Raw genomic sequence first — 13,275 nt, 5'->3', positions numbered from 1 at the left:
ATATTTTACGAGTACCACACGTTAAAATTTTGTTTATTATGATATCATTTTTATTGGGTAAAAAATTTTTTGATTGTTAAGGGAATTTTTTGAATTCTTAAAGGGTTGATTTTATATTAGAATTAGAATTAGAATCAAATTTACACAGCAATACAATAAGAATAAAAATAATTTAAGAAGCTTCAATCTGCTGTGCAGGACATTCAAGTCAGTCGAAAACTGTTAGCAGAACACCCTTCTAGGGACATAAGGATATAGTATGTAAACATAATGAGTAATAAAATAATGAGTGATCAAATAAGATATGATTTAACAGTGAACTGTGGGCATGAAGGTAACAATTAAGATTACATAGATGCCCACTTTGGGATTACGTTAGTAATGTTATTTACAGTTATATACAGAGAAGTATAGAACAATAATAGATTGGCAATGATAAAAAATGGGAACGAATAAAGGAGATGTTTAAAGTTCTATACTTCTGGAAATACCTAGGTCATATAACGCAGGGGGCCTTTCCACCCGACAAAAACTCCAGCCCCATAAAATTTGTTTCAGTTGTCACATAGCTAGAGTGTAGAAATAGTCGAAACTATTGTTTATTTCATAGGATGAGACTCCTTGAATTACATCTGACATAAATTTAGATTTCATACATTGTGAGAATTTTACACTACATTCTATAGTCCTTATGTTCTCTGGAATTGTATTCCAACATTTTGCACCTAAATATGTAAAGGTTTTGTGTGTTCTGGATTTGTGAATATAAAGGTTGCACCTCTCAGCATCACGTGATCCTCCGGATACATAAGAAAATTTATCTGTGAATGATGATGGTGCAGCCTCATTAAGAATTTTATACATATACGTTGACAGATGGAGTTGTCTTCTTAAGTGTAAGGGTAACCACTTCATATTTCGATATACATTTACTGATGGTTCCTGCCAATGAACATCCAGAGCAATTTTTGCTACTTTCTTGTATAATATATCAAGAGAATTAAGTTTGGTTTTGGCAGCCCTGCACCATATTATATCCAGGTAGTCAAATTGGGGGAGCATAAGAGCATTTACAAACATTTTTCTATATTTCAGTGGAAGAAGATTTTTCGACCTGTATAATGCCCCTATTCTTTTAGCAATTTTTGATTTCACATAATCAATATGGTCATGAAAGTTCAATAAATTGTCTATCATGAGACCTAAATATTTTTGAGATTTAGTTTCTTCTATAAATAGGCATTATATAGGGTCATTGCTATATTATGTGTATATTGTTTGAATATTTTACTTTATTTATTGTAATACTAATATGGCAATACAATTTAAATTTTGTTTTACTTAAATTTTGTTTTACTTGCATTTTGTTTTACTTATTGTTTAAAATGTTAAGGACGAAATGATCCAATGGGGATAATTGCTGTGGGGTGTCTCAGCTACGAGTGTTGGGGTTCCCCCTCTTTTCCCCCTTTTTTTCTTGACTGTAACATGTAGGGATGCATGTTCATAGTAAATTTCATTGTAATAAATGTACAGTACTCTGCAATGCATTTAGACGTAACAAATAATAATAATAATAATAATTACAACATTTATAAACCGCCTTATAGCTAAATCATATAACTCGATATAATTTAATCCTGGAGATAAACTCCAGTGCTTTCTAAAGCGGCTCTTACATTAACTGAGCTTAGTTTAATTGAAAATTAGACATGACAAGTTCATTTTACCTATGTAAATGCAAAATCAATCAAATGCTAGAGAAAAGAAGTATGTTTTAAGTTTGGTCTTGAAAGATGTAACTGACTCAGCTGATCTTATGTCGTATGGCAAGGAATTAAATACTTTAACTGCACAGTGACTAAAAGCTTTCTCTGTGTTTACATAGTTAGGAGAGGGCGGAAAACTAAGGTAAAAATAATCATTATCAAGACGTACATTTTTAAAACTTTGCTGCCTAGGAGATATCAACTCTTTTAAGTAAGGAGGAGCTATATTATTTAAACACTTGTAGGCAAGTAGGGCAATCTTAAAATCTATTCTAAATCTAACTGGTAGAAAATGAACTTTCTTAAGTAGTGGAGTAGTGTGTGCCTTTCTTCCTCTCCCGAAAATAAATCTTACAGCAGAATTTTGCACCTTCTGTAAACGACTTAAATCATAAGAGCTCAGTCCAAAATATACGCTATTGCAATAATCAATTCTAGAGAGTACTAGAGCATGAACAAGCTGAATCTTAAGGTTAAAAGACAGTTTTGATGCAATAAACCACAAATTTCTGATCTGAATATTACATGCTTGAACCACTGACGTAATCTGATCACTCATTGAAAGATAACTGTCCAAATACAGCCCAAGACTCTTCACAGTTCCACTAACAACATGTGGCTCTTGATCCTTAACAATCTGTAGAGAGGCTGGAATATTTGTTGAGTCAAATTTAGAGGATATAACGATGACTTCAGTCTTAGAAGAATTCAGTTGAAGGAAATTGTTTGTCATCCATTTCTTGATATCAGACATACAGTGTTCCATATTGTGCTCTAGCTGTGATGGGTCATCAGAATCAAGAGTGAAATACAGCTGGGTGTCATCAGCATACAAATGAATACAGCACCCATGCATACTTGCAATGTTCTCAAGATCTTTGGTGTACAATATGAATAGCAGGGGGCCAAGGATTGAACCTTGTGGCACACCTATCTCAAGAACAGTTGCTGAGGAAGACGAATCCTTGACTTTGACACAAAATGAACGGTTAGCCAAGTAGGACCTGATCCATGTAAGAGCAATGCCTGTAATTCCATAAGCAGATCTTAGCTTCTTGATTAATCTTGGGTGATTGACAGTATCAAAGGCAGCACTCAAATCTAGAAGTAAAAGAACAACTTTAGTTTTCTTGTCAATAGTTATCAAGATGTCGTTATGGATTCTGGTTGTTGCAGTTTCACAGCTATGAAACTTCCTATAGCCGGACTGAACTTTAGAAAGCAAGTTGTTATCCTCAAGATAACTGGTGAGCTGTATAGATACACACTTCTCAATGATTTTTGACAAGAATGAGAGATTGCTAATAGGCCTATAGTTAGATAGAGATTCACCGTCAAGGCCACGTTTCTTCAAACTTGGACGAATGAGAGCCTCCTTAAGTCCCCTTACAAGATATTGGATCTTTTGGTAAGCCCTTGGCCTTCCTCGTTCAACCCTCAATATTGATTTTCACTACAGTATCTGAAAGTCAACCGGGGAGTTCTGACACAGATGTGATATGTTGCGCAGTGGCGTAACGAAGGTCCATCTTCGTCGTTTGAATGTGGGACGATTTTGAAAAATTAACTGAGGTACTTGCAAAACTGCATGGTTTGCTCTATAAACACAGTTTTTTAGAACGGATCTATTTTAAACAGATCTGTAAATGATAGTCATTGTTGCATGTTTCGGACGAAGTATTAGGAAAGATTGAGGGATTAAATTATGCTACTAATAAAGAGAAGCACAATGAATATCTTGTGTGTAATCCTCATGTTGCTAAAAAACGCTTTATCAACTTATATAGTAGTGGAAAGTATGTAAATTAGATTCATTTTTACTTGGTTGTTTAGGCCAATAGATTTAAGATAATTTTTAAACTTTAGTAGATACATTTTTGATGATGTGTGATGATGTCTGTGTCATTATATTTTGATTTGATTTGATCTGATTCTTTGATTTGATTTGAGATTTTACCGGGGTATCTTCTAAAATCACCTAATTTGTCCAATTTACGGAGGGGTGCCAAAAGGTGAGGGAGTGCATTTTCGGCGGGGGTGCCAACAGGCAACGTTACGCCACTGATGTTGCATAGATTCAACAGAATCCTTATATAACACTGGAATTTGTTTGTGAGACGGAAGTACTAATCATTTGGCCGGCCACCTAGCCGAATATTCACGCTGTAAAGCTATAGTACAGCTATAAAGGACTCCTAATCAGAAGACCTGCTTGTGCCATTTATCCACAGGGGGTTGTGCTGAGGACTTGCCATCCGGTAGAGTCCTCCTAGTCAATCTGTGATTGAGAGTGATGTGAGGAGGGACCTTGCAAAAAAGATTTAGAATCTTCTAAGAGTATCATGCTCTACTCTGGAAACCATAGTGCTTTACAAGCAAACCTATTTTATGATCTTTCGATTATGATCAGTTTCACACATTTAGTATTCTTTTCAACCAATTTGTAGCTGTATGAAAGTGTACACAAAGTCATTAAATGCCTAACTTTCTTAATAAAACAGTGGAAGTTTAATGGAGTATGTAAAATGAGTGATAAATGGATAGCTGATTATTCCAATTTCAAATGGACAAACTCCGAACAGAGTCTATTTGTTATTTTGAACAACAATACCTTCACTCTTTACTCTATTCCTGATGTAAGTTTCAGTTTTGTTGCATCCATTTTTCAATTTAGCAGTTTAATTTCCATTGGATCACCATTGGTAGATGAATTAATTGCTGTATTCGATTACATACATCAACTTTAGGAATTGAACATTGCATACTGTTACATATAATATTATATTGATATTAATTGTGGTAATTTTCAGAGTCAAAATTGTGGTCTTAGAAAGCAAGATGTTGAACTTTCAGAATCATATGGCACTCTTGTTCAGAAGGCGATATACCCATGTGACACCCACCACAGGAAAATATATAAGAATTTCATCGTCCATCCCTATAAAGTTGGAGAGATAATAACCTCTTGCCAGCAAAAGCTGTATCAGATTGATATTGATAAAGGTACACATCTTAAATCACTACTCTTGCTCTACGTATTAGAATTAGAAATAATTAAATCAAATTTACACAGGAAATTTCACAATGATTTTATTAAATTATGATTTTCTGGTGTTTATTAATAATAATTTTTACTTCAGGAGAATCAAAGGATATTCTTAACTTAAGCACTGACAGGAGGCAAGCCGTGAAAAGAATCAATCTTTTGGACTGGAACAAGAAGTGTATAGAGAACATTGCATTATCTATTGAGAAATTCAGAACAGCAAAGAGTATCCTCATAACTGATATAAACAAAGCAACTGTTATTCAAGAGTTTGGTAAGCATTATATAAGTTCAAAGTGTAAATTATATCCAAGTATGATGGCAAAATTCAAGCATGTCAATGCACAGTGCTAGATTGAAATTAGTAATCAGTAATTAGCCTCTTGGTGTTAAAGTATTATATTAATTATTTTACATTAGCAAACTTGCAGGTAGTGAAGGTGAAGGAGTTCAGTCAATGGCTTGGTCTCCTCATAGTGCAGATATTCTAGTAGCAGGAACCAGCAAAAAGAGACTAGAACTATTCGACATGAGAGGAAAATCAAAAGATTCAGGCAGAAGAACCAACAATGACATACAGGAAATAGACGGTGCTTGCTTCTCCCCTAGATACGAGCACATTCTAGCCTCACACTCTGACGAATATGTTAAGATATGGGACAGCCGGTATTTAAAGACAGCAAGCCCGGTTTACAGTGTAAAAAGTCCAACAGCCGACATCTGTAAAATAGAATGGAGCCCTACTCACCCCACTAGACTGAGCTACATAACAAAAGGTGGAAAACACATTCAAATAAGAGATTTCCCAGCCAACACTCTGGAGAAATCAGATGGTGAGCAAGCTGAGTTTACTGGGGTTCATGATCAGGAACCTCAACACAAACAAAAAGGAGCCCCTGAAATGCTGAGTTCGACGATTTCCAACTTTTCGTGGCATCCTAAAGTTTCTAATAGGATTTTGTGCTGCAAGAAAACCAATGATGATGCTGGTGTCCCTATATGTAAGTTTATTCTTGGCATTTTGATGATACTTAGAACTTTAGGCTGCATAGTGCATATATTATTGTATGAATAATTAATAATCATTGGTTCGATAGTAATTTCAGCAGGTATATATTAGTAAGTAGTAGACTATGAAAAAATGACAGTTTTACGATGTATATTTATTTTAAGTGAACATTTTCGGATTACCTCACCATTATTAACCTCTCCCCAGATAAACTCTACGACATAGCGCTGTACGAGCCAATAATCGCCAAGTTCTCACCCTCTGATAACCTAGTTTGGGGTTGTTCAGGCACGCTTGCAGACTGTTCTGTTGGTAGTCAGGATATATCAGATATTATGAAACAGAGAATATTTGATGGATACGGTTTTGATCCTACATTGTGAGTATATCATATCAGATGAAACGATGAAATTAATGTTTTAATGTTGATAAACTTAATGTTGATAATCTTGATATTTATGCTGGTACTGTACCTGGTCATTTTTTGACTATGTATGAATTTAAACTTGTGTTATTTTAAAATTTAATGTTTAAATTATTAGAGATGTGTTGATTATGACATAATTAACATAATTAACATAATTATGTATTTAGGTATTAACACTTTAACATAATGTATGTTACCCTTGCAGGAACAAGAAGATAGTTGGCAGTGGTAGTTTGTACGCGTTTTGGTCGTTCTTCGAGGGAGTAACACAACTGGAGGACACGCGAGAAGACAGTGAATTGAGGTTTAAGAACGGTGTCCTGTCCTTACTGGGTTCAGGTTTAAGGTTATTTTAGATGTAAATTAGATGATCCTGATTAGTCAATTAGTAAATTAGTAATTAGTAGTTAGTAATTAGTAATTAGTAAATTGCACGTAGACTGTAGAGGGAATCAATGTTTCGGGTATTTAAGTAGTTGGAAGACTAGTGCTGAAATTTCAATCTGCCAAATTTAAGAACTGCAATTATTCTTGAATAAGAAACAGCATGAAATGCTTGGATCCTACTAATTTCATTATATCGACTTCTGTTCCACAGAATCTCATGAGTCGCGTCAAGAGCAGATGGGCGCGCGGCCGGCACCATACGTGTACGTGAGCGCTGAGCGCAGCAAGTGTCAGGAGATATGCAGGTGGCCTAATTCCCGGCCTGGGCGGTATGATGATGGGTGTGATGCTATTGTGAAGAAACTTGTCTCTTCAGGTGGGATATTTTCATATGATAATATTATGATAATTAATTATCATTAACCAAACTTTAATTATTAAGTTCCTTCTATTGGTTAAGAAACGCATATCATGTTTCGTATCGTACTCGCTTCCATTTTCTCCTTTCAAACCAACGTAATTGTTTCCACTAAAGTGACTATAACTCTATTAAATCAATTAATAATGTAAAACTAGCTTAATTATTTGTTCACTCAAATAATTATTATAACTTAATAATTAATTAATTAATTATAATTAATAATGTAAATTAACACAGTTAATGATCAGGACAGCTGGACAAGGCAGTGGCAATGACCTTGTTCTACCGTGGTATTGATCCTGCTATTAGTCAACTGCAAAACATCATTAACGTGAGTAAATCAATACTTCATGATCAGATTGCAAGTATAATTATTGCAAAAAAGGTACTAGAATCGCCATCATATATATTATATTTGAAATGTAACATAATTCAGTATTTCTAGAACACTATCTTAATACCGTTTCCGTCTTTATGAGAGTTTCTCAATTATTATCAGTGTTTTCTTACATTACAACTAACGTTATTTGCAGGATTTACCCCCTGAGAATGATGAGAAGCGTATTCTGCTGTTAGCACTGTCTGGTTTCAATGGTAAGTACTAATTGTTAACTACTAATTACAATAGTTTATTTATAGTTTATTTTCATTGAAATAATTATATTCATAATTATTTTCATCATAGTTAATCACAAATCTGTGGGCCGGTTATCCGAGTATATTGTTACTGTATCAAATATCTCAATGATTTATTCCCAGTTATTTACATAGCTGGAAATGTATAAAACTGACCCGACTCTAACATAGTTTTGTTTTCAAACTTACAGAACTGTCTTTAGCTTGACTTGTTCTGTGTTTCAGCTGAGAAGTGGATACAGAACATTAAGGCACTAGGGAAGACTGTTTCAAATGCTTACCAGAGGGCAATGTTCACTTTTCTATCAACTGAGGTAGTTATTCGTGGTTCTCACAATATTTAATTGTACTAATTGTACTAATTGTGCTAACCGTGCAGGATCTCACATGTATATTGTACACTGATTGCAGTAACCAAACATCTACTTTCTTTTGAGCTGTGTTATAATAACAGTCTCACTCCAGTGCAGGGACAAAAGGATTTCGCGGCATGTACGAAATCGCGAAATTTCCCATTCTCCGCGACAAATTTTATGTATAGTTTAATGTATAGCCTGTTAAATTTCGCGGTATCGCGATTTTTGGCCAAAATAATCGCGAAATCCTTTTGTCCCTGCTCCAATGCCTATACCTTACCTAGCTTAGTACATGTACCATACATTTATGGAACTATTCAAAATTCTTAAATTTGATGTCCCCCAGTCGATTAAAGATCTTTTCAAGTTCTGTCCTAGAAATGAAAAACTTCGTCTGATTGTCCCATTACTGAGGTTAGATATCTCCCAACAGAACTTTTTGTACACCTCTACGAAAATTTGGAATGACCTCAGCCCCTATGTATTCGAAATATGTGATGCTAATGAAGATGGGATAATAATCCCGGGTTCTTCCAAGAATTCAGACTTATCAGCCTCGTCAGGTGTTATTACTTATTAAATCTAACCTTAAAAAGCACTATCCCTCCAACATCGAGATGACCCTAATACATGGTAACTAATCTATATTATATCTCAAATTCTACATCCGGAACGGCTCTGCACACATGATATCTCTCTCTCTGCCATGAAACATGGCTAACCTTTTAAACTATGATTTAAAACCCAAACCTAAACTAAAACTCAACTGGGCTCTCCTGTGTCACCAAACTAGACCAATAAGCAATTTTAGATTATTATATTTTTCTATATTTGTATTATAAGTATATTGACGTAGTGGATGGTTGAGGGGGTTTCAAGCACAGGTCACTCTCAAATCCTAAAGATAAGCAATGGCCTTCGGCACTTGACACCTCTTTAAACCTCCCCTGATTTATTTATTATTGATATTGTTTGATTGTGCCGTAAAAATAAATATTTGTTTTATTAAATATTTGTTTTATTAGTACATAATAATATTATTGGCAACATCTATTTTATATTGACGATATATTTTCAAGCATAATTTACTTTTCTTAACTTAGTATTCATGTTATTTTCTGGGATGACTAGTTTAAACACTGCTGATTATAAGTTTTATCTTAAAAGCGGTGTTATTAAATTTCAATTTTATGTCCGCTGATAAATATTGGAGCCAAATCGCTCCACAAGGGTACTCTGTGAATCTCGACTTTACGAATTGGAGCCTTGCAAAAGTAATCAATAATGTACATTTGACAATGTACAGGCTTCTGGAACATTTCCTAACTTAGCACGTCATTATTATTGCAAACATGCCTCTTTAATCTTAATCTTAATTAAACTAATGACTTATGTCCAACAATTTACTGGTTACAATTTCATCCAAATTCTCAATATCAACAAGTTTCCGAATAAATCTGTCCAGTGTTGTATTTCTTGTCGTATCTCAACTCCATAGCTCATGGCAGTAAGAGTCTTAATTCAATGGTAATACTGAAGAGAAACTGCAAACTATAATGTCCTAACCTAAACTATTAAAACAATGATAACATGATTAAGTGCTATAAACCAAAGTTTTCATGTGGTAAATTGTTATACAGCTAAAATTGCACGGTACTATACACTTACATTTAACAAAACCTTATATTACATAACAACCATAACATAATTATAACATAGCACATAATTATTCCAAATTACATACTCATCATTATCTACACTTTCATAACCCTAACCCTAACCCTAACCAATTAAGCTGATTGGTTAGTGGGAACTAGGTTCAATTGAGTTCAGTTGTCGGTCACCCCTCAAACCCCCCCTCTCACTAGCCGGGACGCCAGGACGCGTACAGTGAGATCCTGTACGACAGAGAACTCCTGCTAGAAGACAGAGTAGGGTTCGCATGTAGGTTCCTCTCGGACTCTCGTCTCAAGAAGTTTGTGGACGGTCAGTGCAGTGAGGAGGTAGCTGCAGGGAATATACGCGCTGTAGTGCTTACTGGTGGGTGGAGCTAATTAATTAGTTAATTAGTTAATTAATTAGTTAATTAGTTAATTAGTTTGTTATTCTAGCTCTTTCTTAGATTTTCATTCTCATAATATTATGTCAATATCAATGTTGAGTATGGAGTTATTGGAGTTGTGCCAGATTCAATACTATTCAGCCAAGCTAGATGTTAGGAAAAGTTAAAAATCAGTGTACTATTTGGTCATAATATTAGATGTTGGAAAATGACCTTAAAATGTTCTTCTTCCCAGGATTGAAATACCAGCTACGAGAGCTAATGCAGAGTTACCTGGACAACACCTCCGACGTGCAAACAGTGTGTCTAGCCCTGACCATGGCTAAACGTTATGAGCCCAGTATGGAAACTATCAGTGATACTGATCCTACTGATTTTAGTAATGTGGTGATGGAGAATTATCTGAGATATTTCGGTGGGTGTAAGAAATAAGTGGTAGTTTCACTGCCATTTTGTTTGGGTATGTAATTTGATAATGTTGCCGTGGGAATGGCAGTAAAAGTTAATATTGCTTGAGAATGTTCAAATACTTATGTGATAATTTAATGATCTGTAACTTCGATAAGATATTATTCGACACTTAGGTACGTAGTTACTTACGTTTTTGAAGGTGTAAAGGGTCTAGGGTTAGATTAACTGCCAGATCTTTCACGCTGTTTGAGCGAAATAGGGCCTTACCATAGGATATTAGATAGGTACATTCTTTAGCTTAGGTACTGAGGTACATTCCTTAGGTACTGAGGTACATTCCGTAGGTTCTGAGGTACATTCCTTAGGTACTGAGGTACATTCCTTAGCTCTTAGGTACTAAGGTACATTCTAATATTTATTGAACTTCATTTCAGATATGAGGTGTATGTGGATAGAGAGGGCGCTGTTCCAGAACGAAGGAAAGAAACTACTGAAGAACAGAGCAAAGATTGAGCAGCACTTGAATGTGATATGTACCTGTTACAAATCAATATCAGGTATTAAAACGTGAAATACTCGGATAAGTAAGAAAAACTCTTATAATTTTGAGCCCTTCCAAAAAGTTGAAGTAAAGCTGTATCCAACTAATGCAAATGTGTCTACTCAATGCCTCATTTCACAGCAATTTCATATTACTGAAATGCAAACAACAACTTTGTAAGTCACATTTCAGCATCTCAGTTACTCTTAACAACAGAATCTCTACACTTGCTAATGCTATATATATATGTATGAAGGTTATCTATTCACTCAGTCCTGTAAATAAACAACAGTACACAGTGTCTCCACTCTCTAACCTCTAACCTGTACCCTCTTCAGATCGGCCCACTCTAGTATACAACACGTCAGCTAAACAGTCACGTGCAGTAAGTGACCGTACTCCCGCCTCTAAAGAAACACATGATAAAAGGTAACTCTAAATAAGATCTGTTGTTTTCTAGGTCACGTGATATATTGTTTTTCCATACTGGATCGCTAGACCGCGACCGACGCTTGGATGGCTTCATTTTATCATTTTAGGGTATGTTTTTAATGTTGAAGCGTGGTATGTATTAACATTATCTACTCAGGTTCTGTCCCTCAAAGTACTGCAAGAGTCCAATGTTACCACGGTGTGCTCTGTGCATGTACCATTTGGGGACTACATCACGGTTCCAGCCTAACCAGGCCGTAGGTTCGTCACATTTACTGATCAAACGAATAGTAGTTATAGAACCGGCATGATTTCAAGATTGTTGAATTGTCATCTGGTTTAATGATATCTTTATGATGTGCGATATGATATTTGAATATGTAACTTTATCATGTTTTCAAGCATAATTATCTTTAGCTATGCATAATTTGTAATTCAGCTAATTCCATATTAATCAACTTTGCTTGATAATAATAATATGTGCATTACAATGTATTTCGCTACTATGTTCTTAATACAGACTGCAGTAGTCTAATTATTTCAACTAATAATTATTCCGATCCAGAGAAGCGAGGTACGATAGAAAGAAGACAATCAGTTGTCCCAGAAGAGACGAAGAGTAACCTGACCAATCCGCTAAAAGAGTGGTTTGTGTGGTGTTTAGCTTGTGGACATGGGGGTCATTCTCACCACATCCGGGACTGGTTTGTGTAAGTTAGCTAGTGGTTTGTTTACTGAAGTATTTACTGAATTATTTATTGAATTGAAATTTTATATCCCGACCTGTAGCCTAACAGCTTTAAATAAATCTGCCAGGTCTTTTAATGAAGATATAATTTAGGTAAAACTAGCTCTTGATATTATCGATTTTTGGGTTTGTTTATGCAAAGTTTTCTTGATCAGCAGCAATCTCTGCTTGAAATATAATATTAATACAATACTCTGACTGGTTTTTGTCAAGTTTTGTTACATTTAATTTTCAGGGAGCACAAACTCTGTCCGAGTCCAGGTTGTAAGTGTACATGTTCTCTACTGGACATGGCACCTCCATTAGACAGCGTGGCACGATAAGGGCGCGGTGCTTACTGTAGGGTGGAAAGTGGAAACTGGAGAAGGTCCTTACTACGTGGCGGAGAAGATCCTTACTGAGTACTGCCAGTCCTAACAGACTTGATGTCGTGGACGGTTAGATATGAACTAGCATGTCAGACTTTTCGAATTTTCTGGTGCTAACGATCGCATTGTTTTTTATTATTAGGTGATTTAATTGGTAATTTACTTTAATGAATTGTCGGTAATAATCGAAGTTATGAATTTATGGCGGGCAGTATTATTTGATTACAGAGTTGGAAGGAATATTGAAGCCGATGATGACCGTGTGATTTAAAACTTGATGAGATAACTAAGTAAGCTTGAAAGAAAGTGCAGTAACATGGGAGTTGGGACTTTTTTATAATTTACTCATTATTGGGAAGCTCCATTAATTAATAATAATAATGATGATATTTTATGTTCTCTTTCTAATATTAATTTATTCATTTTTAACCTTTAATTTTGTAATGATGTGAAGCCTTTTTGTGGGATCTACAGAAGATATGACTGTGCGTGTGTGTCGATGTTTTTATTTACAGTTTTCGATTCCGATTGATTTCGTGGTTTTCAATGTTGCGATGTTTGTATGAGTTGAAAACCGTGTATTTTATGATAAATTAGGTACGAATTACTTTTGTTATTCTGAGATGAAAATATGAAATTTTGCTTTTCCATGACGTGTTCGT

The 13,275-nt window shown here is 35.1% G+C and overlaps 1 protein-coding gene across 1 annotated transcript; it reads left to right on the top strand.

Annotated features, from left to right (window-relative positions):
* Positions 1–4,207: 4,207 nt before the first annotated feature.
* Positions 4,208–13,266, top strand: LOC134824695 (GATOR2 complex protein MIOS-like). Its single transcript, XM_063836665.1, has 17 exons — positions 4,208–4,405; positions 4,580–4,772; positions 4,910–5,089; positions 5,247–5,816; positions 6,032–6,203; positions 6,457–6,590; positions 6,850–7,014; positions 7,308–7,390; positions 7,593–7,653; positions 7,921–8,009; positions 9,920–10,091; positions 10,349–10,528; positions 10,959–11,081; positions 11,404–11,494; positions 11,655–11,758; positions 12,063–12,207; positions 12,481–13,266. Exons 1-17 carry the CDS (start codon positions 4,295–4,297, stop codon positions 12,566–12,568), a joined length of 2,661 nt encoding a protein of 886 aa, XP_063692735.1. The 5' UTR covers positions 4,208–4,294; the 3' UTR covers positions 12,569–13,266.
* The last annotated feature ends 9 nt before the right edge of the window (positions 13,267–13,275 follow it).

The sequence above is a fragment of the Bolinopsis microptera genome, chromosome 13 (assembly GCF_026151205.1).
Source record: "Bolinopsis microptera isolate Bmic1 chromosome 13, MBARI_Bmic_1.0, whole genome shotgun sequence".
NCBI classification, from domain to species: Eukaryota; Metazoa; Ctenophora; class Tentaculata; order Lobata; family Bolinopsidae; genus Bolinopsis; species Bolinopsis microptera.
The sequence above is the reverse complement of the archived record's forward strand: the minus strand, read 5'-3'. Positions and strand labels throughout refer to the sequence as shown.

Excerpts from the sequence above, each read along its gene's own strand:
- LOC134824695 (XM_063836665.1), top strand. The coding sequence starts at position 4,295 with ATGAGTGATAAATGGATAGCTGATTATTCCAATTTCAAATGGACAAAC. Across the intron at positions 6,591-6,849 it reads CCTGTCCTTACTGGGTTCAG|AATCTCATGAGTCGCGTCAA; the intron begins GTTTAAGGTTAT and ends TCTGTTCCACAG. Across the intron at positions 8,010-9,919 it reads TCACTTTTCTATCAACTGAG|CCGGGACGCCAGGACGCGTA; the intron begins GTAGTTATTCGT and ends CCCTCTCACTAG.